We start from the raw sequence: 27,921 nt of genomic DNA, 5'->3' as shown, positions 1-27,921 counted from the left end.
TAATGAAGGAGTTACAATAAAAATCTTTATTTAGGTTTGGTCAGTACAGGTAAGATATATTGGAGTCACAGAGCAATATGCATTAACAGGATACAACAGTTCATAAAAACTGAGTAACTATGCATACAAATTTTTTTAAACATTCAGTCACCTAAAGAGAAAATGCACATGTGTATGGTGGAAAAAACTGTATCTAACACTGAAACTACTATAGGACTCCATCAAAAAGTCCAACTTTTAGTGATAAAACTACTGTACTGGGCAAACTTGGCAGTCATAAACCCACATCTACTATAACAGATCTGAATGTTGCATAAGTGTAATAACAATGAATAAGAATGCCCTTACACAGCACAGGTTCTAAATATACACAGATTTATACAGACATCATTGTGTTATACTTTAAGGAAAGATCTCCATTTACAACTTCACATTAACTCATATATAAAAATAACTTGACCCTACACAAAATGTCCTTTTAGCAACATTCAAAGTAACTAACTGTTACAATTCCAAAGTGGCAGAGGTATTGAAGCAAAAAAAAAGGAAAAAAAACACACCCACAAAAAAAGGCAAATTGTGACAAAAAGTATGTGTTAATTTTCTGGACAGTATCCTCTCCCAAATTAAATGACACTGTATAAAAATATGCTGGAAAAATATTACAAAACTGAACCCTGTATATTTACATTTGAGTCCAAGCCATTCTGAATGTGGCGGGAACCCACAGTTCGGTTACCTTTCCCACTCACTGCTTTTTCCTCTTGAGGGTCATGATTGGAGTCTGTGTCATTTGAGTGGTGTGTGAGAGAGTTTTCACTGCCCGTGGGAGAGTCTACACTTTCATACCCCGCACTGAGTTGGTTTATGTAACTACTACCTCCTCTGCCAGTTCTCTCTTCAGAGCTGTTGGAGACCTTATTACCATTTCCTGGAGAAGAAGGAAAGTCATCTTCAGTTGCATTCCCCTCCCTATGAAATCCAGACCCAGACGTCCTCTGATGGGAGGAGCTGCCATTACTTGGTCCATTAGCCAGTCGGCTACAATCTTTATTTGTGGCCTCTGCCTGTTCTACAGGTTCAGAAGATGTAGTCCTGCTGGTACTTGGGGCTGAGGCTTGTGACTGCTGCTGTTGGTACTGAGCCAACTGCTGGCGTGTCTCCTTCAGTTGTTGCTGAAGAACTAGAATGGTACTCTGCATACCCTCTACTTCTTCGTCAAGTTGAATGATGAAGTCATTGAGTTCTGTGCAAAGGAGAGTCAAACCTGCTTTAATATCGCTTATATTTTAGAATATTTCTTTGTGCCTGCCACAAAGCCAGGCAGTCAATAGTGTTTGTTAAGTGAACAAAAACAATTTTTAAATTGCCAACAGTATGTGTAAAAATTTTGCTTAGAAATTAAACAGCAATTTAAGAATGAGTTTCAAGAGGAAGACAGACGCTTTATATATAAACAAAATTTAAATTGATCTAAACCATTTAGCCACATGCAAATGATTACAGTCAGCAAAATCTGACCCAAATTGGCCCACAATGTCCTAGTCCCTTATTCCCCACACTGCTCCCAGCCAGTGTCCAAATTCCACATCAGGATTAGCCCTTAAGGAAACAGTATGGTATTCTACTCCAAATGGTGCAACAAAGAGGCCTAGCTGGTTACAGACCATGCTGTAAACAAGGACTGTGCCACATCTGAGAACAAAAATCACAGGAAATAATTCTTGAAGACCATTAGCAAAAATATACATGTCCATCAAACTCTAAACAGACTTTGGGAAAAAAAAAAAAAGTCCCTCGCTGCTATACAACCTCCTATTAACTTGGTTTACAAATAGTAAAAATTAAGAATTATCACTTTGAAAAAGTAGTTTTAAAGACAGTACTTGCCTTTAAATTTTCAAAGAATTTAGAATCTTTCCATACTATTAATCTTCCTCACACACAAGGAGGTAGCATAGAAGCAGCTACCTTCACACACACAAAAAAAGGATGACATGAATGTTGCCAAGTTTGGTTTAACAAATTTAAATATTAAGTCTCTCATTAACTAAACAGCACCTTAATAGGTACAATCAATTTATATTTTCAGACTCCTGAGATAAGCTAAACGTTTCCAAAAGTTATAAAGAAATTGGGTAAATGAAGATCACCTCCTTTTAAGTACTGAATATAAATCAGTACATTTTACTTAATGCTTTATTAATACAATGGCCTGCCTTTTCACCCAGAAACTCCCTAAACCAAAATCTTTGAAGTCTACACATAGAACAATGGGGTGAGGGATGGGGCAGCACGCTATTAAAGTTAAATAGCTTTGTTTGCCAACTCTTTTTTTTTTTTCCTCAACTAGCAATGCTTCACTCATAATTTCAGATAACCATAGGTAGAATTTAGCATGTATAGAATCTAACCTACAATATTCATGCCTGGCGGTATTTTTAAAGCCAGTGCAAAATTAAACAAACTTTCCAAAAAAAAATCCCTTACCATCCTGACTGCTTTTAAGCTCCTCACTATATTTCTTCTGTAAAGCCAACTCTGCTTCAAGTTGTGCAATACGTCCCTGGGACAGCTGCCTTCCAAGCTCTTGATTCTCCTGGATAAGCATTCGACACTTCGCCATTAACTTTTTGCCTGTTTGACTGCAAAGGAAAGAGCCATCCATCACAAAATGAAGACAAAACTCTCTATAACCTTTGCTTACAATTATCACAGTGATAGATGTAACACATACAGAAAATATGTCACAGTAGAATGCCTCCCTATAATTACCATCTTCTTTTCTGGAACGCTTCCATCTTCTATATTTCAGTATTTTGCCAATATAGCAGCAGAAATAGAATGTCCGTTTTTTGTTTTTATTGCATTAATAACTGATCTTGACACCTATTTCCACCCCAAATTATCACTTGAAACAGAAACAGGTAGTTCACACCTTGTATATACCACTAAAACATTTAGTTTTATCTAACATAAAAGCTCTAGAAAGCGCACATGCAACAACAATCATAACTGTGCACTTCTTTATATCAACACCTAATACACAAAAAAGCAGTACATAAAAATATACATGAATGACAGAGTGTATTTACTTTTTCTAGAAAAGGATTTTTCTAAATAGGTAGTTCTCTAGTACAGTCATCTTTCATACCTCTCAAACAATACATTTAGCGAGGCATGTTTTCTTACTCATCAATCCTTTTTTAACTTGTTTATATTTTTGAGATGTCTTAAGCTGAGACATAAGTTGCAACATATTTTTCCCCTATTTAATATTGACATGTAAGATTTTATCCATATTATAAAAGATCCTAGGGACACACAAAAAAGGCAAGATTACAGAAAACTATGTCACAGTAGAATGCCTCCCTATAATTACCATCTTCTTTTCTGGAAAGCTTCCATCTTCTGTATTTCAGTGTTTTGCCAATATAGCAGCAAAAATAGAATGGCCGTTTTTAGCAGACTGCATTGTTACTTATCACAAATAATGCAAATATGTAAATATTTGCCAAATTAGAATCTCATACTTTTAACAAATTCCAACAGATTTTAAGATTTCAAGTGCTAATGCAATATACTATTGGATCCAATATGCATAAAAACAGCAATCACAAAACTGTAATCAAAAGCCCCAGTAGTAATAAAGCCTTTCAATACAACTTTACTGCTTTTCTTTCACATTAGCAATAATCGTTTATTATTATGCCTTTTTAAAGGGATCTAAGTATTTAATTGTGCTATTTATTAACTTTGAGACTTGGATTGGGACAGTGAGATACTGTCACAGGGTTAAGTCTAGAATGACCTTGTTGGTCAAAATAATTTTTATTGCAAACATTTCCAATTTTTTCAATGGGGCTTTCATTTCTCTGATTCTGATATTACTTCAAGAATGCATCTGATCCTATCAAGCCTTAGAATGTTAAAAATGGGTTTTATAAATTGCCATTCTTTGAATGTTTTTTACCTAGAATATGTTCTAATATAATTCAAACAAAAGTTTTGTAATTTAAGTTTCTATCCAAAATTCTACGGTAGTTAGAACCTGGGTTACTTTTGTTCACAGGAGCCTAAGATGAAACCATGACTAGTAAGGGTTTTATTTTATCATATGAGTTTATTAATTGGTGTTCTTGTTCACTGCTACTAAAGCTCTGCATTTACCCCATTTCCCCATTAGTTTCCCCCAAACTTAAAACCTCCCCTGAATAAGAGCTTCCAAGTAAACAGGAAATATGAAATCGATGTTCATGCCAAAGACTGCAGTGTTCCTCCCAGTTTACTGCCTATGTGCCCACAACTTTTTTCATGCACAGTATAGAGAGCATCAATGTTTTCCAATTAACTTGAAAATCTCTCCTTTTATGTGAATGTAATAAAGATTAGGAAAAAACGACAACAGTAACATTAATAAATTCATTTGTGAAGTAACCTAACCCCATAAAGTATCACAAATGTTTTATTTATTTATAAAAACTCATTCCTTTTTATAAATGCTTACTCTAAGATAATCCTATTATTTCTATACTAGTGCTTACTAAAATCTTTTACAAACCCAATGGTATTCTTTAAACATTCCATAATTTTACGTTATTTTATTAACTGCCAATAAAATTTGCATTATGCTCATTATATCGCATAAAAATGATGAGAATTCACTAAAAAGCAACTGTCTTTAGAATAATTTTTAAAATTACAAACAACAAATCCAACCCAATCCTAAAACCAAATAACCTACAAAGCAGATATAATAGGAACTCCTTAAAGAGAAGAATTTATTAATAAGAACAGACAATATTCATTGCTTTAGTTATCCAAGGTAAGGGAGCCAGGATATTTTGGAGAGATGTACAACATTACCTAAATGATTAAATGAAAACTGTCAAAATACTGAAACATAGCCTTTGAAACACTCGAAAACTTATGGATTGTCACATGAATTAAATATTTTAACTAAAGTGAATACGAAAATTTGGAGTTACCGGTCTCAAAATTTAAACTGAGGATAAGCAAAAGAAAGCAATTCTATCTGAATTATTTCAGACAGTATTGATTACTATTTCAAATTAATCATATATTTATAGTATCTTGATATGATCTGACATAAGCTATACCGAACAAAAATCCATTAATAGTGAATCATGACTTATCAATACAATGGAAATAGTATGCAAGCATGAAAACAAAATCTGGATTTATTAAAAAAAAATGGAAAGACCAAAGGATAAGGCTAAAAAAAAAAAGGAACACGCTGCAAATCATGTGTATATATGGTATGATCAAACCTGTTTAATACATAAAATGACTGTATAAACACACAAAAATTATTTTGATGAAACCCAATAAATGTTGTTACTGATCACGGAAAAGAGAATGGGGGAAGGCTATGGTCACATCCAGGACTGACTCAATATTCATCTCTTTCTCCACACTGTTTCAATTTTATATATAAGCATGTATCATCTAATTTTTAAAACTTACATTAAAGAAAAAACAGACTTCAAAGTAACTGTCATCTAAATGGCAAAAACAAAAAGATGCTGGCCTAATTGAATACATTAATAATAAACTTTATGAATTACTTCTTGACTTACTAATAATACTTAGGCCATTTCTATTGTGATTTTAAATGATATAACATATATACAAAAGCCTTATTGCTGGCAAAAGCTCATTTCAAAGAGATCTGATTACTTACCCTCCAACCCCCACAAACAGTGAGAATTTTAGAGAAAGATTTCTTGCTGAAAAGTCACACAAACCACGTCTCCAACCCACCCTCTGCCCACAAATCAGTTCCCTAAAGCACAAACACATAAGATACTTACAATTGATTTGAATGATTAAGAGAGAACTTAAGTCACCCTTGAAAAAAAACTGCACTTAAACGTTGGGACAAGCTGGAACATTTATCTTCCACTCATCTTAGACTCCATTATCACCAAGTGAAAATTCGAATTGCTGACTTACAGAATGATCTGACGAAAAAAATTCACCTCCAGGATTGGATGGAAGCATGAAGAAAATAATGCCTCATATATCTAAATGATCAAATGAATTTGCTACAAATGATCACTATACCATTTTCAATTCATAAAATGTCTGCTTAGGCCAGCCCAAAGTTTCAACACATTATTTCACCAATCTTCTGGCAGGAACCCTGTGAGGTTGTCCCACATTAATTTCTACTGGAATATCTTGGGACAAAGTATCAAAAAGTAACAAGTGTCAAATCTCCTTGTCTGTTATGATACCAGCTGGAAAAAAAAGTAGGTCTTTAAAAATATAAGATACAGAGCTCCTTTTCTTTTCACTTTGAAGAGCACAGCAACAATTTTCCCAAAATCAACCGGCTCTCCATAGTCCCCCACCCCTCAAATTAAAATGTTAATACAACAAAATCATCATAGTATTCCTTGAGCTTTTTAGAAACAACTATTTCAAGGCACATTTAATTTAATATCAAGAGTGGAATACAAAAGGCCCAAATACAATGAAGGAACACATTCCCCCATTAATACCAACGACAATGCTCTTTCAACATGTGCCTGTTAAATGAATGGGAATATAATAAATTTCACTACTGAAAAAGTAACGCAGTGAGTCTCATCACAGCCAATATCCTGATACAATCTAGTTGTGAAATGAATGTTTATAATGCTTCAAACAGTTTAAACCTGCAGTTTGTTACCACACCATGTTTGTACAGTCCTCAGTGAGATAATCTGTAGTATGAGCAACGATTCAAAGAACAAACCATTGGTTAAAAGCACATCCATTTAAGGCTCAATCAAGTAATATAGAGCCCCAAGCTAAATGGTTAAATGTATAAACTACTTGTACTGACATCTATTATTTGATTCACTCATGACTATTAAAAGTTGGTTCTTGGCAAATAAAACCCTTTAAAGGCAAAATTCACCTCATTTGAGTTTTGACCCAGAAGTTCAAACAACAAGCATGAAGTCCACAGTCTTATTGGCAAAACTGATATACAGTGTCTCTAAGTCACTATGCTCAAGGTTAAGAGCGATGCATATTCCATTTTTACATTTTACTGGAATTTTACATGTTCAATTCATGATTTAAAATCTCTAGGTTTTCATTCCTCCAAACTGTCTGAAGACACAACGTGTCACAGACTTAAGACTTCTGTTTCTCCCTCTATTTTCTTCAAACAGAAACATTTCTCAGTGTCTACATGTTCTAGAAGGGAATTTTCGGAGGAGGTCACTTCTTCGGAATAGTCCGACTCCATCAGGCCTCTGAAGCAAGGGGAGGGGGAAGAGAAAAAAGCTGAAACACAAGGTTCATCTGGTAAGTTTTACATTAACCATTACAAGCTGGACAGTATAAGAATGTGGCTTTTTTGGCTCAAAAAAAGTCTGAGTCTTGGTGTGGAAACGAGTACTTGGCTGTCCCACCACAGCTTTCTCGTAGTGGGACTGTCAGGGAAGTCTTGACTGGGGAGTATGATTTGTTTACCTATCAGGCGTAAACTTCCAGGCACTCAGTTCATTTTGGGCTTGTTCCAGTTTGTCTTTAGTCTGTTCCAGTTCACCTTTCATTTTTAGGAAAAACAAGTTGATCGCTGGGTCTACCATTGTTGATCTCAGTTGGGCAACGCTAGGCTGCTGGACTTGCTTCAGGTACTGGATTTGAGTCTGTGCAAAACAAAAGAAACAATTACTATCAAATCAAAGGAAACATACATAAGGAAGGGGGGTAAAATCCCTTTCACTGTTCCTTTGATTAAAAAAAAAAAACTTACTAAAAAAGCACAAATTTAAAACGGTTTAAGCTTATCTGTATAATGATTAAGGCCATATGACTACATTTTTATATTTCAGAACTTTAAATGAAGTGGGTACTTCTGATTTTGCAACCAAAACAGTACCAAAAATAAAAATCAGTACTATATTCACACACACACACACACACACACACACACACACACAACAAATGCTGAAGCCTACAGGGAAAAACGCCAAGTTTAATTTTAAAGACATGGTTTAGTTCTCTACTTATAGTAAAAGGGCTAAAATGAGTGGACTAGAGGGTTCAGTTAAAAAGCTGTATCACAACAAATTTTCACAATAAGACTATAAACTACGACAGTATATAATGCTAAAATTATGGATCATTTCCAAATCTTAACACTGTAAGCTGAAATATTAATGATATAAGAATAGAGTGGAGTCTTTCAGTTTTAGTTTACTAGTTCTAACATATTAAGTAGATATAATGCTATATAAATGGCCCCTAAAACTACAGCAGGTACAAGATTAAATTTAAAAAATACACTTGCATTTCTAAATTATAAAAATATGTTACTGTATATTTACAGGAGCTAGCATTACAGCTGTATAAAACAGCAAAACAAGCACCTTAAGCTAACTACAGTATAATCTTCTCTGAGTAGATTTGAATTGGAGGATTATACAACTGAAAGGTGACTGACCTAGCCCAAACTGCTCATTGTTCAACGACTGAATTCAATAGCAACACTGGGACGGCATTCCTGTTCTCCAACACCCTGATTCCCAGTCTAGGGCTTTTCAACCATACAGAACCCCTCTACTTACATATTAAACCTTCAATTTCGGCTTCAGTTGTCACATTAACTAGCACACTAAAAATACATTTCTAAAATATGAAATACAATTTATTAGGATTAACTTCATCATTTTCTACACATGAACGGAGATCTGGTTCAAGATCCTGTTCCACACTAAGGCTTAAATAGGATTAATGTTAAATTTCATAAGCATCTGATCAAATTTAGTAAAAGATATAAATATACTAAGTATTCAGAATATATTTAACAATTCTTTCATTGGACAAAGAAAAATAATCTTTAATTTAGGAGATTTTTAAAAAGTAATTCATTTTCTACAGACAAAATTTCTATTAAAAGTAATTCATTTTAAGCAAAGACAAACAACTGCTTATTCAATGTAAAGCCAGGTGTTAAAATAATTTAACAATAATAAAGTATGTCAGGGTGGGCCACGGTGGCTTAGCAGGCAAGAATGTTCGCCTGCCATGCCAGAGGACCCGGGTTCGAGTCCCGGTGCCTGCCCATGTAAAAAAAAATAAATAAACAAAGTATGTCATATAGTGCACACTATGTATTCAAATCATTAATTAAAGCACTACCTGTGGAACACTGATTCAGTTAACCATTTAGGTTTACAAAGTCCCAACAGTTAAGATGTGAGAGATTAATTACTTTTAGTAAAATATGATTAAATCTTAATTTCTGATACTTATCATCTATATGAAAAAGGATATACTGGGAATGTATATCCAGGTAAGTACATGCTTGAGGATGTAAAGATTCAGAGGCAGTATTTAGTTAGCTATATCTAAAGAGTTTAGTTCAGTCTTTTGGCAACAAAGTATCAAAATGGAAAAAATTTTTTAAAGGCATCAAATCATTTTTTCTCAATTCAATTAATGTTCTGTAGTTCTTAGTGAAAATATAAAAATATCTGACATGATCTATATAATCATTCCTTTCAAGTTCCTGATGCTGTAAGCAGTTAGTAAACATTATTGATACTATCTTCACTGTCACTAGGTAAGAGGAACAAATTTCAAAAAATAATATGACTGTATCTCCTGGTATAGTAAAAGGAGTTGGTTATAAGATCATACAATGTTTCCTAGGTGGCTTACTAACATCTTAAGAAAGAAGCAGGATGTGGCAGGAATTATTTGTTTAAATAATAGTACTTATCAACTTCCATATATAAAGAATATACTGTAGGACATGACAGAATTTGAATGAAAGACAGGTTTGACAAATAGGTAGCTGAAGCTATCGTAAATAGGAAATACCTCAGTTATGAAAAGAGAGGCAAATCTGACCATGATAAATTTCTTCTGCTAGTGAACAGAATGTTGAGTAAAGGGTTTTAAAAGTCCATTTTATTCTGAAAGCTATTGTGAATTGACTAACGACTAAGTGGAAACCAGGAATACCACTGAGGAAAGCAAACAGCTAAACAATTATCTTAATGAGCCAAGAACAAGAATGATTTCTTTGGTTAACTTATGCCTGTTACACTGCAAATTAACCACTCCTATCTTCTCTGGTACTTACTCCCATTTTTATTTACCCTTTAAATCCTATCTCTTCCTTTTGATGGTTCCTTTACAACCTATAGATTTTTCAGCATCACAACTTAAAACAACTCTCATTCACTGTCTAGTCAACTCCAGTGTTAACTAAACCTTATTAAATAAGTATTCTTAATCACCTCTCTATTGATTTATCACTCACTACACAAATCACTGAAGTCTTGCTTCTGCTCCAACTCTAAACTGAAGCAGGTTTCAATAAAGTCAATAGCCTCTTAATTGCCAAATTCAATGAACAACTAAAAATTGCTATTTTACTGAGCCTTTCGCAAGTTTTACCTTTTGGGGGGGGGGTTAGTGGACTGGGGGGTTGTATTTTCTCAGTTTTCCTAAAACTATACTCTGTTCTCTCTTAATTTCATCTCCTTTGTAGGCTCTGTATCAGTGGCACCATGACTCATCCCAAAAGGGAAACCTAAGATTCATCTGTGATTTCCTCCCTAAATTTCCTCAACCCTTTCCCAGCAGCATCCAGCTGATCAAGTTCAGTTGAATGTGCTTCCAAAATATTCTGAAAATCATCCCCATTTTTCCTCCTCACTGCCAGTGGCCTAAGGCTCTATCATCTTATCTGTTCTACCTCAGTCTCAACTGATTTTCTTGTCCTCCCTGTTCATCACTCCAGCCAGTGATTTACCTAAAATCAAATCTGAATGGCCAATAAAGCTCCTGAGTAAAAGTTCTTCAGAAGCACCCTCTTAACTACAGAACAATATTCAAGAACCTAGTCTCTCTAGGAGTCAGGACTCCTGCCCCCAGCACTATGCTGTATTCCTCACTTGAAACTTCAGACTCTAAACTGAACTGCCTTCATCTGCCACATATAATCTTGCCCTTTACTTGTGTTTTTTGAACCTGCTGCTGCTCTCCCTGTCCGTAAAACCATCTGTGGTAGGTGGAATTATTTACCTCAACAAAAGTATGTCCTTAATTGTAATCCACATCCCTATGGGTATGATCCCATTGTAAATAGAATCTTTTGAAGATGTTATGCTTAATTAAGGTGTGGCCAAATGAAACATTATAGGCCTTAACCTATAACACCAGAGGCTTTATAAAGAGAAGAACGAAAAGCCAGAGTCAGAAGGCTACAGGAAGAAGTAGGAAGTTGGCAGAAAGTGAAACAGCAGATAAAAAACGGAGAGGACATTACCATGGGAAAACCAAGGAACCCCAAGGATTTCTGGAAGCCAGCAATGGGACACTATAGAGTTCAGGGGGGAAAAAAAAGCCTTACCAATATTTAGATTTTTTACTTCTTCTAGACTCAAAACCATGAGCTAATAAATGCCTACTGTTTATGTCAATCTACTGTGTAATATTTGGATTGTAGCTCTGGCATGTTATGATCAAATCCGCCAGTGTATACATAACATGTACCTAACATGTATAATATGAGCTGACTCATCTGTCAATAGTCACATGTTATTTAGGCAAACGGTAAAAGTACCTGAATGAGGATGTTAAGAGTAGGAATCAAGGAGAGAGAAAGAATACAAGAAAAAAAAATTAAAAAAAAAAAAAAAGAATACAAGAAACACTCTGGTGTTATCAGATATGACCATTGCCACCATCCATATGAAAGTTATTCACCTTTTATGAATGTTAGCATACTGAAGGTAAGAGTCATGTCTTAAATATCTGGCACAGGGCCATGCAAACAGTGAGAGCTAAAGCTTTTAGAATAAATGGGAGAATCTAGAATCTTGAATGTTAGTAAAGCGAGAAAAGAATCAAAAGGTTCTGAGACTAAGAGCTTGAAAAGTAGTGTACATTCTTTTAGAATGAAGGAAGAGTATTAAAGCATGGACAATCTGTGGACATGGAATAAAAGGACTATACGCAAGTTCTTAAAACAACCTATTGGTGAGGGAGAAATAGGGCTAGGACTGTGTCAAACCACATACTGTTATATGCCTCCAGTTACCAGAAGAATGTCTTACACATCACAAGATTCTAATAAATATGTATTAAGTGAATGCAGGATAGACTACATTAAAGACACAAAGAAAAATTCAGATCTGAAAATAACAAGGATAGAGATGCCTCTTATTTTGGAGGGTATACTTTATATACACACACTAAATAAAGAGGAAAGAATAAAAGTGCCAAAGACAGCATAAAACTGTGTCTAAATTCAACCAGAGCTAGGCCATCAAATATGCTACTAGATTTCAGAGCTATGTAGACATAGCAAACAGTACAAATGAGAGGTATAATTATAAAGAAGACATGCCAGAAGTTGCTGATAGAATGAAAAATAGTGCCATAACAGAGGAGTAAAAGGAGTAGAAGAGAAATTTATCAGAGGGCTTGCCTAGACAGTAGAAGAACAGCAAATAGTAAATGCTACTGGTTATACCCTCAGATATCAAGCTATCCGAAAAACACGTGGAATCAACATACTAATTCTTATAAAGTATAGAAATAGACGGCAAAATAAAACTTTTGCCTTCTTGGCCACACGAAAAAAAATTTTTTAACCCAAATGATGAGATGTTAGCTATCAAAATTTCACATTTAGAACATATATAGCTCAGAGTTTATCCTACTTAACAAATATGCACTTACAATTAGCATCAAGTATAATTAGCATGTAATAATGTTTATAAAAACCAGTTCCTTATACTGTGTCAAACTTTAAGGGATACCTCGATCATGAGGCTTAATCTTGTAAAGCTTATGTAGGCAATAGAAAAGTTTAGACTACCTATAGGCATGCCTAAGAGTTACTTCTCAACAGAGGAGGACCTCTGTTGTTGCTCAGATGTGACCAGTCTCTCTAAGCCCAACTTTGTAAGTGAAATCATTGTCATTGTCCTCTCCCCTACGTAGGACAGGACATCCAGGGGTGAAAGTCTCCCTGGCAACGTGGGAGAGGACTCCCAGGGATGAATCCAGACCTGGAACCATGGGATCAACAATTACATCCTGACCAAAAGGGGGAAAAGAAGTGTAATTAATAAAGTATCAGTAGCAGAGAGAGTTCAAATAGAGTTGAGAGGCGACTCTGGAGAGCGCTCTTATGCAAGCTTCAGGTAGACCCTGCTACCTATCAGAACCTACCAACCCCCAACCAGGACCATTCCAGTTAATCCTAAAGAACACCTAGGGCAATATATTAAGATCTCACAAGGGTTCCAGGCACTCGAGTAACTTGCCAGACACCTACAACCTCCACATGGGTCTCTGGTCCACATAAGTCCTGAAACCTGTTCTCCAGAACATCAGATAGTTTCATCTTCCAACCCATATTAGTGACAAACCCTTCCAATATCAAAAATTTAGAATTGCCATAGCCCAAATAACCCCAAAGAGAGGTACGGAAAGATCAAAGGTGATGGACGAATTATACATAGAAGATAGGACCTAACGAATATGAATGCTGAATCATTAAACTGATATCTCTTTTAGTCTCCAGCATTTTAGAGCAGCTAGAAGTAAAAACCTAAAATTGTAAAACTGTAACACATGTCAAAGTCTGATATACGTTCTACAACTAATTGTGGTGCTGTGCTTTAAAATTTATAGCTTTTTTGGATATGTGTTATTGTTCTCAAAGAAAAGAAGGGAAAAAAAATCTAATGTGATGATAAAGTATTTAAGCCCTCTAGCTTCCTATATTCTGGAGCAGGTAGAAGGAAAAATATGAAAGGATCATATGGTAGCCCATGACAAACTCTGGGATCTGTCCTGTAACTACTTGTTGAAGAGTGCTTTGAAAACTATTGTTTTTTTATTTCTTTGCTTTGTATATATATTATAGTACACAAAAAAAGTTTAAAAAATGTAAAGGCTGGAAGAACACAACAAAATTGCCTTCTAATTTCTCACAAACCATTGTCTTTAAAAAGAGAGTTGTTTCACTCTAGTAGCTTAAGATGTTTTGAACATGAAAGTTTTACAGGAGGACAGCTAAGAAGTGGTGAGGGTTTTCTGTTGTTGTTCTCTTCTCTATCTGACAGTACCGCTGGCCCTGTTGGAACACTGAAGTATGAGCTAAACCAGCCTGGGTTTGACCTGGAGAAGTGGAGAGACCTGATGCTCTAGAATTGTTCATGGCATTGGTTTGGCTAGTGCTCATTGATTCTCCCATTTTTCCAGCAGCCATTGCTACAGTTGTTTGAAATGGGGTAGAGAAAGTGACAGACACTAAGTGGTATCTATGAGGCTAATGTTAAACATATGTAAGAAAACCCCTAAGGAATTTTGGAATTTATTTGTAGGACAAATGAGTTCATAGGAAGTCATTTCAAGACTTCTTAGGTCTCCATTTGAAGAAATACTCTAGTTTTGTAAGTGCTGGTAAAATAAATACTATGCTACTGATGACAGTTTGATACTGATAATGATGACAGTGACCCTGATGTGGACTGGGGGAAAAAACAAAACAAAACAGTTCTCAACTAAAGACCTTTACAATGTGAAATACTTACAGTACACTCTTGCATCTCTTGTTCCTTGGTTGCTAGTCTCATTACAAGGATGTTTTCTCTGCGTGCAGACTCTTGCTGTTGTTGCTTTAATTTTTCTTCAGATTCCCTTAAGCCAGTTACATCATTAGCTGATGATTAAAGGGAAAAAAAAATTATGAAATTTAATGTCAAGATAAAAGTGAACTAAACAAAAGCCATGAGAATGTTCTAATTGTCACAGTCAAGTATAATAAAAAAAATGGTAAAATATTTCATCCAGCCTTTAAGTTTATACCGTAACTACTTTTATAAGAGGGAAATTGTCCCGAACTGTAGGAGCTACTTTAGGAGGTAATGGTGTTATAGTGTTCTACACTTACCTAATAACAGATTGAACTATGTTTATAATAAGAAACTATATGATCTGCAATTTTATACTATAAAATCTTCATAAAAATCCAGATTACTTTAACTTACAATATATAGGTATGACAATAACTGCACCAACAAATACTACCCTAACATTTTATAACATTCATATCTTCCAAAGATTATGATATAGGCATATAATTACTGAAATTTCAGAAGTTTGGGAAACCACAATGCTTTTTACACTCACAAATATGTTATCCTAATTCGGGGAAAAACAACAACAGTGGCTTGAAGTTATAAACTTCATGGACATTATTTTAAGAGATTTTGAAAAAAATCATTTAGCCCAATGTTAGGATTTAAGCTCTCATGAATTTATCACTGTTTGCACTACCAGACTTCTAACTCATGCTTCAGTTCAAATTGCTATTGGAGATAGGCAGGGGTAGACAAAAAAGCTACAAGTAGTTGTGAGTTTCCTTAACTTCGTTTTCTCATGATCTTGTACATAATTCTGCTAAAGCAGTTACCCCATTAATGACCATTGCATATCTCTCTTCTCCACAGACTTGGAACTTGTCAAGATGACATGTCTCATTCATCTTTATATTTCCCAGTACCCAAAACAGAGCCCAGCCACAGTTCTTCAATAAAAGGCAAAAAAAAAAAAAAAAAATTGCTTCAGTAAAACCATTACCCTGTGTTTATAAGAATCTAGAAGAGGTGTATATATGTTCTTTAGGAGACTAAAACTCAGATAAACTTACAGTTAAGATCTGTGTACTTGCCCTCCAAAGCTTGCACATATGCTTCATACTGTTTCCATCTAGTACAAAAATAAATTCATATAATAGTTGTTAAATTGAAATTGTTTCTATTAGATATACTAGACAATCATATCCATAAACTTCTAAATTTAATGCTGATAATTTCACTGGGTGGTTTTTAATGTCTCTCCCAATTCTGAAATGATTATTATAAATCCAATTAAATCAGTAATAAACTAGAATACACCTTTATTCCTTCTCAACTTACAGGAGATACAGGTAAAAGACAGTATATAGAAAAAAGTGTCCTAGACTGAGAATATGTACATCTGGCTCTCATCAGTTACAGCTAATCAAAATTAACTGATTTTAGAAAAACATTTTATAATCTTAAAATCTTTAAAATGTTGACAGGTCTATTAAGAGATTTATTAATATTACAATTTAATGAACAGAAGAAAATATTTCATAGCACCAAGATAATCTACATTTTATATAAAGACTACTATTCAACCAAGGGCATGGCTTAAGACATACAGGTTCATTAAATGGTTGGTGATGAATAAAGGCCTTTTGTGGAGGCTACATGAGAACCGTTTTAAAGAAAGAGAAAAATGTAAAAGCTCAACCAATAATATCCACATTAAATGGATGGAAAACACACATTAGCTAAATAAGTAGCACAGATAGCAGTTGATTTAAAATCACCAAGGGAATTACATAAGCAGAAAAAAACAAAATCACCTAGAAGTCTTAAATGAGAATTTCCTAAAGAAAGAAGCTAAACTGGCTTCAAAGACATAAATTGTATGTGACTGAGAACCCTTAAAGGCAACTGAAAAATTTTTTAAACTACTGGGATTCTTCAGTAAGATTATATTATTATTTTCTATGCAGTTATATCAAGAAAAAGACAGAGACTAACCAGAGGAATTATCTAAGAAGGGATAAAAGACAAGGCGTGTACCATGTGAACAGTATAAAAAGAACATGCGTGGGGTAACAGATCACAAGTATGTGCATTCCTCAGCAGGAGAGGATTTTATACTGTCCTATTCATGAAATTATGGCAAAAAAAAGATGAAGAACATGTGCACAATAGAGTAGTTAAGTACGAATGATGGTGGGGAATTCCTAGACTTTAAAAATATTTATTTTATTTTTATCTAAAAGTTATGAAGAAACTTCCCAATCACAGTAATAAAATACAGAAAGACATTTAAGTTGTAAAACACAAAGCATATGTGCTATCCCAAATTCTCATTCCTTACATTTAAAAAATGAAAACTGTAATATACTTGACAACCTGCTTTTGTAAGACATTCATAAGATAATCACAGAAATTCAAAAGAATATTAAATGATTCGAGGACATGTTAATGAAAAAAACAAAATACCAAACCAAACCCAATTTCTGACATAAAGACAAACACTAGAGTCAGAGTATGTTTCACAGTTTTTTTTTTATTAGAGTCAGGCATGAAGATTTTTATATTTTTGATAAAAGAAAATTTTACCTTAGAATTAACTCATCTCGTGCCATAACTTTGAAATCTGTCTCACTCAGTCGAACCTGTAGAGAATTAAAATATGAACTTAGTGTTTTTCTTAAAAATTTCAAGTATTAAATACCACTGGTACTTATACTCTATATTTTTAGATAGTCAGGATCATCACTTTTATTTATTTTTTGCATGGGCAGACACTGGGAAGAGAATGGGTCTCCAGCATGGCAGGCAAGAACTCTGCCTGCTGAGCCACTGTCACCCAGGATCATCACTTTTAATCTCTCTATTGCTGGCTGTTGTCATCAAGGAAACCCCTTATTACTTCAAAGACACGTAAAGCCCTTCTCCCCAAAAAGGTCTGTGTTTGAGACAAATGGCCCCCAAAGTCTGTGACTTAATGGCTCATTGCATATTATGACTTTTTTTTCATATTATGATTTTGAGGGAAATCTTTTTTTTCTGCAAAATTTTTAAAAGGTGAACCTCTTTGGTATCCTAAAAATGACTGTCATCATTAGGGAAACGCACATTAAAACCACAATGAGATATCATTACACATTTTACTAGAATAGCTAAGTTAAAAAATAGCACTAACACTAAATGCTGGTAAGCATGTAAAGAAACTCTCATATGCTGCAGGTAGGGATGTAATATGTATGGTACAGCCACTCAGGAAAATAGTCTAGCAGTTTCTTTTAAAACTAAAATAGGATGCACCATATGACCCAGCAACTGCACTCTTGGGCACTTATTCCAAAAAAAAAAAAAGCCTATCTTCACACAAACTATTATATAAATGTTCACAGCAATTTTATTCACAATAGCCCCAAGCTGGAAATTACTCAAATACCCTTTACAGGTGAATGGTTTACAGAGACAATGGTATATCTATACCAGGAAATACTATTCAACAAAAAGAAATGGACTATTGAAACATGCAATGACTCAGATAAACCTCATGGAAATTTAAGTGGAAAAAGCCAATCTCAAAAGAATATGTATACATGATCTCATTTATATACTAGTGATGAAATAACAAAACTGAAGAGATAGAGAACAGACTGGTGGTTGTCAGGTGTAACAGAGATGGATGGGAAAGTAGGTATGACTTTAAAAAGTGTGGAATAAAGGAGTCTGTTAGTGATGACTCAGTTAAGCATTTTGACTGCGGTGAGAGTTAGGTTAAACTGCACACACACACAATGACTACAAGTGTAACTGGTAAAATCTGAATAAGCTCTGTGAATTTCACCAATGTTAATTTCCTGGTTTCGATATTGTTGTGCAAGATGTTGATAGTTATGCAAGATATTAATATCGGGGGAGGCTAGGTTAAGGATGCATGGGTCTCTGAACATTTCTTTGCAATTTTCTGTGAATTCTTAATTATTTCAATATAAAAAGTATAATGTACATAATACTTTATGTAGCTGAAACTGCTTGATAAATTGAGAAATATTAAGTGTTTTCTCTATACAAATGAAGACTGAAAAGTGAAATTCTTAGTATAAAATTAAGGCTTTGTTAGTTTCCCTTACAAGATACTTGAAAAACTTTCCTTATAAACATTTCAAATTGCAATAAAAATAAGTAACACAGTACTATTGTAAAGTGAATGAAGGGAAACCACTATACCAGATACATATTAAAAGACTAACAGAGGAAGCACAGAGTAACTCTCAGATTACCAAAGCATAGTATAATTCTTTATTCACTTATAATTTGATTGTAAATTTAAGAGAAATTTCAACAGCATTTATTATCTAAAATGTTCACTTAAATTTTCACTTTTACTATTAGTGTTTAATAATTCTCGCCCTACTTTCCCAACCAAATTACAAATTTCCCTAGAAATTATGTTACTTCTTTTGTAAACCCTTTTGTTCATATTCAGAGACAGATATATATACGTAACAGTGACAAAAGTGAATTTAGGTAGGGATGTAGAACAGGAGCAAAATGAGATTAGAAAACAAAGGTAGAAATGGGCGAATCTAAAGTAATTCCTTGAAAAATGTGGAGACAGACTTAAATTATAACCAAAGGGTCAAAAAATAAGTAACTGCAACTTGTGAAGCAATCTTTTTAAAACATAATATGTGCATATGTAGGTGGAAAGATTTGTATTAATAAAGGTCAAGAGTAGACGATGGGAATATCATTACAGGAAAAGTTTTCCAAGAACTGAAAATACTCTAAAAATATACTGCATTGTAAGGTACAGTATCTCACACACCGTACCACTGTAATTCTATTACTATAATTAAGGCAAGGAAGCGAACAATAAACAATGAAGATAATCCCTTCAATTCTATAACACTTCCAAAAAAAAGAATAAAAACTGCCAAAGAAACATACCTTTTTGGGAAGAGGTTCTTCGTTGGTCATCTTGAATCCTAAAGAGAGAAAGAGAGAGAGAGAGAGGTGGGAAAGGGGCAAAGAGAAGAGGTTCCATTTAAACTGAACAAAAAATACTCCACTCTTTCAAAGTTATTTATTAATGAACTAAGTCACAGTTAAGTTTTTTTTTTATTTAAACAAGCTTTTAATTTTAGAACAGTTTTTAGATTAATAGAAAAGTTGCAATATAGTACGAGTTCCTGCATACCCTGAAACAATTTTCCCTTTAACATTTTGTATTACTATGGTCATTAGGTGACTTAAAAGTTCTCTTCTGAAAAAGTTGACTCTTTCTGATGTTGCCACTCTTTTATACATTAATTAATTAGTTTTGGAGATAAAGGGCAAAAAAAACTTAAATTTTCAAAGCATTCTTATAACCCTCCTATGAAAGACAAATCTTGCAGAAGTGACAGTTTTGTGTTGAAGCCAGATATTGACCTCAGGCAGGATCCCGGTCATCTTACTAAATGGATATAGAATGGTAATACCAGTTAGGAAGTCTTTCCTTTTATAGCATTATGTTGTAATAGTAAGGTGGAATAAATTCTCTGCTGTCCAATGATAACAGTTATGTTATTATACCTTAATGAAAATACCTCCACTATATAATTTCACACCACAGACTAATTTCTAAAAATAAGACACTATAACTTCTTTATAGAAATGTATAAAAAACCATTTAACCCTTTTGCAAAAAATAAGTTAATAAATTCAAATTGAGAGCCACATTATATGCATACCATCCTTTATTACAAATGCCAATAGCAGTTTTTTATATATTAAGCTATAAATTCACACATGCAAAATGATAAAAAGAAAAAACTGTCACATGCCCCAAGTAATAATATATTTAATACACAAGATTGAAAAAAATTGATACAATACAAAAGCATAGCTAACCTGATACACAAAATATTTTATGAGCACTAAAATATTTGAATCAGTGTTGTGTACCAGTACCGTTTAATATTTTTACTGGCAAATCTTCACACACACAGTCCATATACAGCATACAATCAATGGCTCACAATTTTACCACATAGTTATGTACTCATCACCATGATCATTTTTAGAAACATTTGCATCACTCCAGAAAAAGAAACAAAGAAAAAAACAAAAAAACTCAGACATCCCATACCCCTTACACCTCCCTCTCACTGACCACTAGTATTTCGATCTACCCAATTTATCCCCATTATTTGTTTATTATCCATATTTTTTACTCATCTGTCCATACCCTGGATAAATGAAGCATCAAACACAAGGTTTCCACAACCATACAGTCACAATGTAAAAGCTATTATCATTATACAACCTTCATTCTAGGATCAAGGCCATTGGAACACAGTTCATCAGGTGGGTACTTCCCTTCAGCCACTCCAATACACCATAAACTAAAAAGGGCTATCTATATAATGTATAAGAATAACCTCCAGGATAACCTCTTGACTGTGTATGAAACCTCTCAGCCACTGAAACTTTACTTTGCTTCATTTCTCTCTTTCCCCTTTTGGTCAAGAAGACTTTCTCAATTCCATGATGCCAGGTCCCAGCTCATCCCAGGAGCTTTGTCTCATGCAGCCAGGGAGATTTACACCCCTGGGAGTCATGTCACTTGTAAGGGGGAGGGCGGTGAATTCCCCTGCCCAGATGGCTTAGAGACAGAAACCACATCTGAGCAACAAAAGAGGTTCTCTGGGGGGTGACTCTTAGGCATAACCAGTACTGTTTTTAAGGAAGCATTCATATTTTGTTCTGAAATAACAATATAATTCATACAAATTTAAAAAATTAGTCTTTACTGAAAATATCTCTACTTCCCAATATTCAAACTTAACATGGAGACAAGCAAAATTAAATAGTTGGTTTAATGTTTTTTCTAGGTATCATTATTTCTAATAGCATATTCATGAATGTTTCTTTATATTCATTTCTCTAGTTTATTTGCCTTTCCTCTACTTACTACAAATTTTAAACTATTAGAAATTTAATTATAGCATTAAATAAAGTTTTGTGAAAACTTAAATATCTGATATTCCTCAGAAGATGATCTTTCATACCTTTCCTCATACTACATAAACACCAACTGTACCTTAGTTGGAGTTTAATCACAATGTCATTAAAGATTAGGTACACTGTATTGAAGAAATCACAATATAGTAAAATACACACACACATATATATATTTTTATATAGTTTAAAACTAGATAAAAACAAACAAAAAACTTGGATGGATTATATGGTGTGTGAATATATCTCAATAAAATTGCATTAAAAACTATAAAACAATTTTAGCCATTTGAACTGTACATCTTTAGCTAGTACATAAGTATTTGTGTATATTAGGAAGGGGGCTAGGCAATAAGCAAACAATTAAGTTTACAAAACGTCAGACTGTGGTAAGACCTATGAAGAAAAATATAACCAGATAACGGGATATTAAGGGTAGGCTACATGCTATTTTCAGTGAAATAGGAAGACTTTGGAAGGATTTAATCAGAATAGTGACATACACATTTATAAACACAGGCAGGTATCATGGGGGAATGTTTTGTTCAAGGTTGACAACTCCCTGCATAGTACATAGGAGGTACTAAAAAACATGTTAAAAGAAAGTATAAACAAATGAACTGCAGTTACTAGAAAAATCATAAGCTGAAAAAAATTGAACTTTTTCTAGAATCAACCAAGGATATCATACTGCTATTAAAATATTTAAGAATAAACATGGAACTTCATATAACAGATACTACGATAGAAACAGATCTATGAGAGTTTGAAAACAGCTAAATTTATCATCAAGCCTAGGTATTCTATTTATTATCTAGTTACTGGGCACACTGCTTACTCAATATGAGGAATTCTCATTATAAGCTTAAGTTTCATGGGTGTTAGTCAATATACAGATTAAATTACAGTTTATAAACTTCAGTACATGCTTTTGTAATCTGATACTTTTCTTAGTATATCTAAATATCAGAATCATGAGTCTTATTCTGTTAAAAGTAACTGCAAATTTCTTAGTAATGAAGGTGATGCCAACTTCTTTTTAAGACTGGGAAACACATGATGGAAGTACTGATAATCATGATTTTCTAGAAGAAAAACCTTGAAAAGAAAAAAGTAGCAAAACCTCTAAGCCTCAGTTTCTCTATCACAAAAACAAGAAACACTCCAAAGGCCCCAAATTATTGTGGTATTTTTTAAAGATAATCATTAATCTTTAGCATAGTAGCTGGCACAAATCAGGCATTTTATGTTTTTTACTCCCCATCAATAAACAAAGACTCAAAAAATAAAAAATAAAAACAAAGACTTTAAATTTCAAACCAAATTGTTGGGTTATCCTGGAGGTTATTCTTATGCATTATATAGATATCCCTTTTTAGTTTATGGTGTATTGGAGTGGTTAGAGGGAAGTATGTGAAACTGTTGAACTGTATTCCAGTAGCCTTGATTCTTAAAGATGACTGTATAATACTGCCTTTACAATTTGACAGCGTGATTAGGAAAACCTTGTGACTGATACTCCCTTTATCCAGGGTATAGACAAATGAGTAAAAAAATAAGGACAAAAATTAAATAATATGGGGAGACAAAGGGTAAAAAAAAATGCGTACATTACAATACTAGTGGTCAATTAGAGGGGGGTAAAGGGTATGGGATGTTTTTTTTCTTGTTATTTCTTCTGGAGTGATGCAAATGTTCTAAAAATTATCATACTGATAAATACATGATAAATATGTGACGATACTGTGAGCCACATTGTATATTTTGGAAAGACTGTATGGTGTGTGAGGACATCTCAATTAAAAAGAAAAAATATATATATACACACACACATATATAAAGACTCAATCACTGCTTATTGAAGAACCTGAAGGGAGAATTCACAGGTTGAAGGTTAACAATCTTCAAAGATAAAACATCCATTTATCTTTGTTTCTAAGTCCTACTGCAGAATTCTTGGTGATTCCAATTTTCAGGATTCTACAGAGTGAGTTATTTAAATTTCAACAACAGCTTATATTCTATTTCCTTTAAAAAGTTTGATGTTGGGTAGATTTTAATTACTGTTGCTGAGAAGATATCCACATTTTTTTTTTTTTTAACATGGGCAGGCACCAGGAATCGAACCCGGGTCCTCGGGCTTGGCAGGCAAGCATTCTTACCTGCTGAGCCACCGTGGCCCACCCCACATTTTTTTTTAACAGGAATAAATTTCTAATTATGTGATGCAAGTTCATGATAAATATAAGAAATGTATGCACTTCATAGGTCAACTCTCAGTCACAAGACATTCTACCATGTCAATAGCCATCTCTCTTAGGAAATTCAGAAAGATAATCCTCTCTTTAGTTGAAGAAAGGGCAATTTTTTCTTGCGAATCCATGATATGCCACGATAGTTAAATGCAGTCTGACAAAAGGTTAAGGCAAACTTAAACAGATATAAAATTTAAATTTACCTACAACTGCTTAGACAGAATAGAACCTAATTCTCAATTTGTAACTTGCACAAATATGCTAAGGTTTGTTTCCCAAGGCAATTTTTTTTTTTAGCACAACTGACCAGCACAATAACCATCTCAAGTCAATTCTAGATTCACATAGCATACAGACAATGGATATTTTTGTCTCAGAAAAATGAAATAACTGTAAATAAAATTTCTAAATAGTACCTGAAACAAACTGAATCCACAAACTTGAAGGAAAAAAATGAAGATTATGTACTCAGTGGTATTAGCACACTTACTTAATATTCACAATTTTTCAAAGGCAATATTAACACCCATCTTCCAGAAAAGACAATGAGTGTTAGCCATTTGATTATTAGTTCAAGTTAAAACAGCTATTAATAAATGAGGAGTTAGGACCCCAAACTTAAGTATCTCTCAAAAGTTGGTAACTGATTATTGTAAATCCTGACAAACATACATTCTTGGATCAAATTTTTGGAGGCTCTACTTCAGCAGAGCTAAAAAAAAAAAAAAAAGTTGGTAAGTGATAACGATAATAATTTCCCCCACTCTCTCCACCCCAAAAGGTGATTAAGTTTAGCTAGCTAAAGTTAAGAATGCAGAAGTAATGTCAATTAGAAAAAATTCAAAACTGGCCAATTTGGCTACTATTGAGCAGATTTCATGGTTTTAAAATTATGTGAGGATTTCAGTTACTTATATGGCTAATTCAGAGGTAATGTCAGAATCACCATCTACTTCTTGATGACTTGATACTGAGAAACAGCTAATTATTCCATTTTGGTTGGCTGGATGCCTAGCATCCCAGTTCCATTTTCCTTGGCTTTTTGCATTATGATCCTAAGTTATGCAATTTAGCTTCCTCTGAACAAAGACGCAGGTCCCAGCCAAGGCTGATGAAAGTAATCACAACTGAATATAAGAAATCAATAATCTGACATCAGACTAGCCTAAGCACTGTAGTAGAAAAATCACAAACTGGAAGACCATCTTTCCCTGACTCTTCTAGCTACCAGCCATGTGATTTTGAGCAAGTCATCTAATTCTCTAGGCTTCAGTTTCTAAATCAGCAAAGAGAGGCTACCAATTTTGCCTACCTCACAAGTTGCTGCAAATTTCAAGGCTTTCAATGACATAAAGTGCTACAAAACAAAGAATTTTTGAAACAAAATACTAACATGAACATAAAAGAGGACTTCATCGTGTATTTAATAAAGATTAAATTCCACCAACTATATTTTCAAGGGTAGAGGACACTTAATGTACAGCACAGAGTTCTAGCCTTATGGAGCACCTTATTATATACAATGCACTGTACTATTTGGGGAATATTACAGAGCTTTTCTCTGATAAGCTTAGTAACCGAATGAAACAAAATATTTAGAGGCATCATTTCTTAGTACATTTGCATCGATTTAGAAAAAGAAATAGCAAGACAACAGAAAAAGAAACAAAATGATAATATAGAGAAAAAATACAAATAAAAAATACAAAAAATATATATAAAAAAATTTAGAGGCAGAAAAAGGGGGGATAATTTTTAAAAAGAAGAATAAAATTAAGAAACTCTCTTAAGTCTTGTTTTGTTAAAGAACTCGCCAACACAAAATGCTGAATACCAAAATAACAAATACACCAAAGAAAAATGATCAAGATCACTAGGTAAACAACACTGCTAGGTAAACAATACGCTGAAGAAAATTCTATAATACATACATAGAAGACCTAAGGAGCTATGAATGCTGTAATGCACTACAAAAACAAAATTATTACAACTCTCACCTCTGTATCTTAAGACTACCACAGATTTTCTGTATCATATAAACAAACTCATTTTTGACAAACAAGGCACAAAAACATTTTGCGCAAACGACTTGAAATTGGAAAAGCTAGATACTATGGATTTCTTTAAACTAGATGAGGTAGGTAATAATCAGCAGTGCCTAGGACCCACCATTATTACTCCTTTCTTCCTTTAGACTCTGCAAATTATAGCTATTTTGCCCAAGTCTCCACACTATCATGTGTGTAAAAAACACCGATCACTTCGCTATCTCCTCAGAAAAGATCTAAAAAGACTCCAGAAACAACGCCTACTCAAACCCTTAAATTTTAATCTAACCGTATCAGCACGCCACCTCGTGGACTGCAATTTTTTTTTTTTTTACCCAAATGGCCTGATAAAAAATGCTAGACAATGACATGTGTAAATAAATAACAATTTGCCACTTTGAAAAGATTCTCAGATTAAAAAAAAAAATGGGACTGAGCTACAAAAAGTAAAAGTGTGCCTACAATGTAGAACATTTGATGGCCAAAATTAAAAAAAGAAACGGATAGAACTTCGAGGTAATAGACTCACGACTTCCACTTACCTTCACCCCAACGAAATTAAATTCAAAGTGAGAGAAAACTAGATAAAATGGGAATAAACACAACTCAAGACTTTAACATGAAAAAGAACAGTTATTTACTTTAATGACAACGTTAATTCGAATTTTAACATAGCTCTTTAGGCTCATACAGCCAATTGACTTTCTTCATAATCAAAACAAGAACTTTGACTTTCCCACTTTGTTTTCCCTACTGACTTATTCTTACAAGCATCCAGGTCAGACTTTTAAATCTCATGAAAATCTCGAAAAAATTCAATGAACTATTTTCTGACTCAGAAAGCATGACAAGCGTTTAAAAATGGAAGTCTACAGGAGACTACCTGCAGCGATAGCTTACTGCGTGACGAGAAATTTAGGAAAAGGAGGCTCATTTCTTCCCCTTACTGAACTCATTCGTGCCGCTGGGTCCTCCAGATCCAGACAGAGGAGGGAGAGGGGGCGAAACAGAGGCGGAGAGAAGGCGAGCAGGGCGAGCCGGCCCGGCCTCCGCGAGGGGCTGGCCTTCCGGCCCACCCGAGGGACCCGCCTCGCTCCCGGGCCCCGGGGACGCGGCACGGAGGGAAAATGGCCTCGGGGCGGCGGAAGCGTCTCCGCAGCCGGGTAGCGGGGCGACTAACGGGAGGCTGGCGCGACCCGGAGGTCGGCAGCCCGATTGGCCCGTGGGTTCTGCCGCCCCTCCCGGGACCGACAGGCCGGGCGTGCCTCAGTCGGCCGGCCTTAGGGGTGAACGCGATGCCTTTCCGCGGCGCTGCCGCCGGCCGGGCCCACACCTACCTCTTCGGGCCGAGGCCGCGCTGGCGCCTTCAGGTCATATAGGCCGAGGCCGCGCTCCCCGCCCGCGGCCCGTTGGGCCCAACTCGCCGTCCCCGACCGCGCTGCTCCTCACGCCGCAGCCCCGGCTCTCCCCTTTATTTGCGGGTCTCGCTGCCACAAAATGGCGCCGAGGGAGGAAATGAGGTTCCGTCCCCCATCCCCACCCTCCTGCGCTCGCGCCCCGCCCCGCCGCCTGCCCCGCCCCGCGGCCCCTCAGCCGGGAGCTGGGGCGCTACCGCCGCTCCGCCATGTTTGCGCCTCGGCCACTCACCGAGAGGTCGTCTACCGGATGCCGCCGCGGTCGTCCGCCCGCCGCCGGGCCCTGCCCGGGGACGAAAAGAGACGGGAGTGGCGGTGCCCCAACGCAGAGCCCCGAGGCACCAGTGGAGGCGATTTCTCTCCGTACCACGGCCGGGCCCCTTCCCCGGGTCTGGGCGCGCGCCCTCGGCCTCGGGATCTGACAGGAGCGGGGGGGAGGGGCACGGACGCGAAGTAGTGGCGGGGGGTGGGTGAGGAGATCGGGCGCGGAGGAGGTCGGGGTTCAGCCGCGGGGCATCACGGGAAGAGTGGCGGGTCGCGGTCTTCGCCGGGGAGGGTGGGAGCTCTCCCCGTTGCC

At 35.4% G+C, this 27,921-nt stretch overlaps 1 protein-coding gene across 4 annotated transcripts; it reads right to left on the bottom strand.

The window, feature by feature from the left end:
* WTAP (WT1 associated protein) lies at positions 1–27,921 on the bottom strand. 4 transcript variants are annotated; one of them, XM_077120758.1, is made up of 8 exons: positions 27,577–27,921; positions 19,572–19,609; positions 17,223–17,278; positions 15,707–15,765; positions 14,589–14,716; positions 7,492–7,670; positions 2,491–2,645; positions 1–1,246 (listed from the first exon to the last, which is right to left on the bottom strand). In XM_077120758.1, the coding sequence occupies exons 2-8, from the start codon at positions 19,599–19,601 to the stop codon at positions 663–665; spliced, it is 1,191 nt and encodes a 396-aa protein (XP_076976873.1). In that variant the 5' UTR covers positions 19,602–19,609; positions 27,577–27,921; the 3' UTR covers positions 1–662. The 4 variants fall into 4 exon arrangements, with proteins under 4 accessions (XP_076976873.1, XP_076976871.1, XP_076976872.1 ...); XM_077120756.1 differs by lacking the exon at positions 27,577–27,921 and adding an exon at positions 27,267–27,443; XM_077120757.1 differs by lacking the exon at positions 27,577–27,921 and adding an exon at positions 26,813–26,916.

This window comes from Tamandua tetradactyla, chromosome 11, assembly GCF_023851605.1.
Source record: "Tamandua tetradactyla isolate mTamTet1 chromosome 11, mTamTet1.pri, whole genome shotgun sequence".
NCBI lineage: Eukaryota > Metazoa > Chordata > Mammalia > Pilosa > Myrmecophagidae > Tamandua > Tamandua tetradactyla.
Note: the sequence above shows the minus strand (reverse complement) of the source record. Positions and strands in the feature narration are given on the sequence as shown.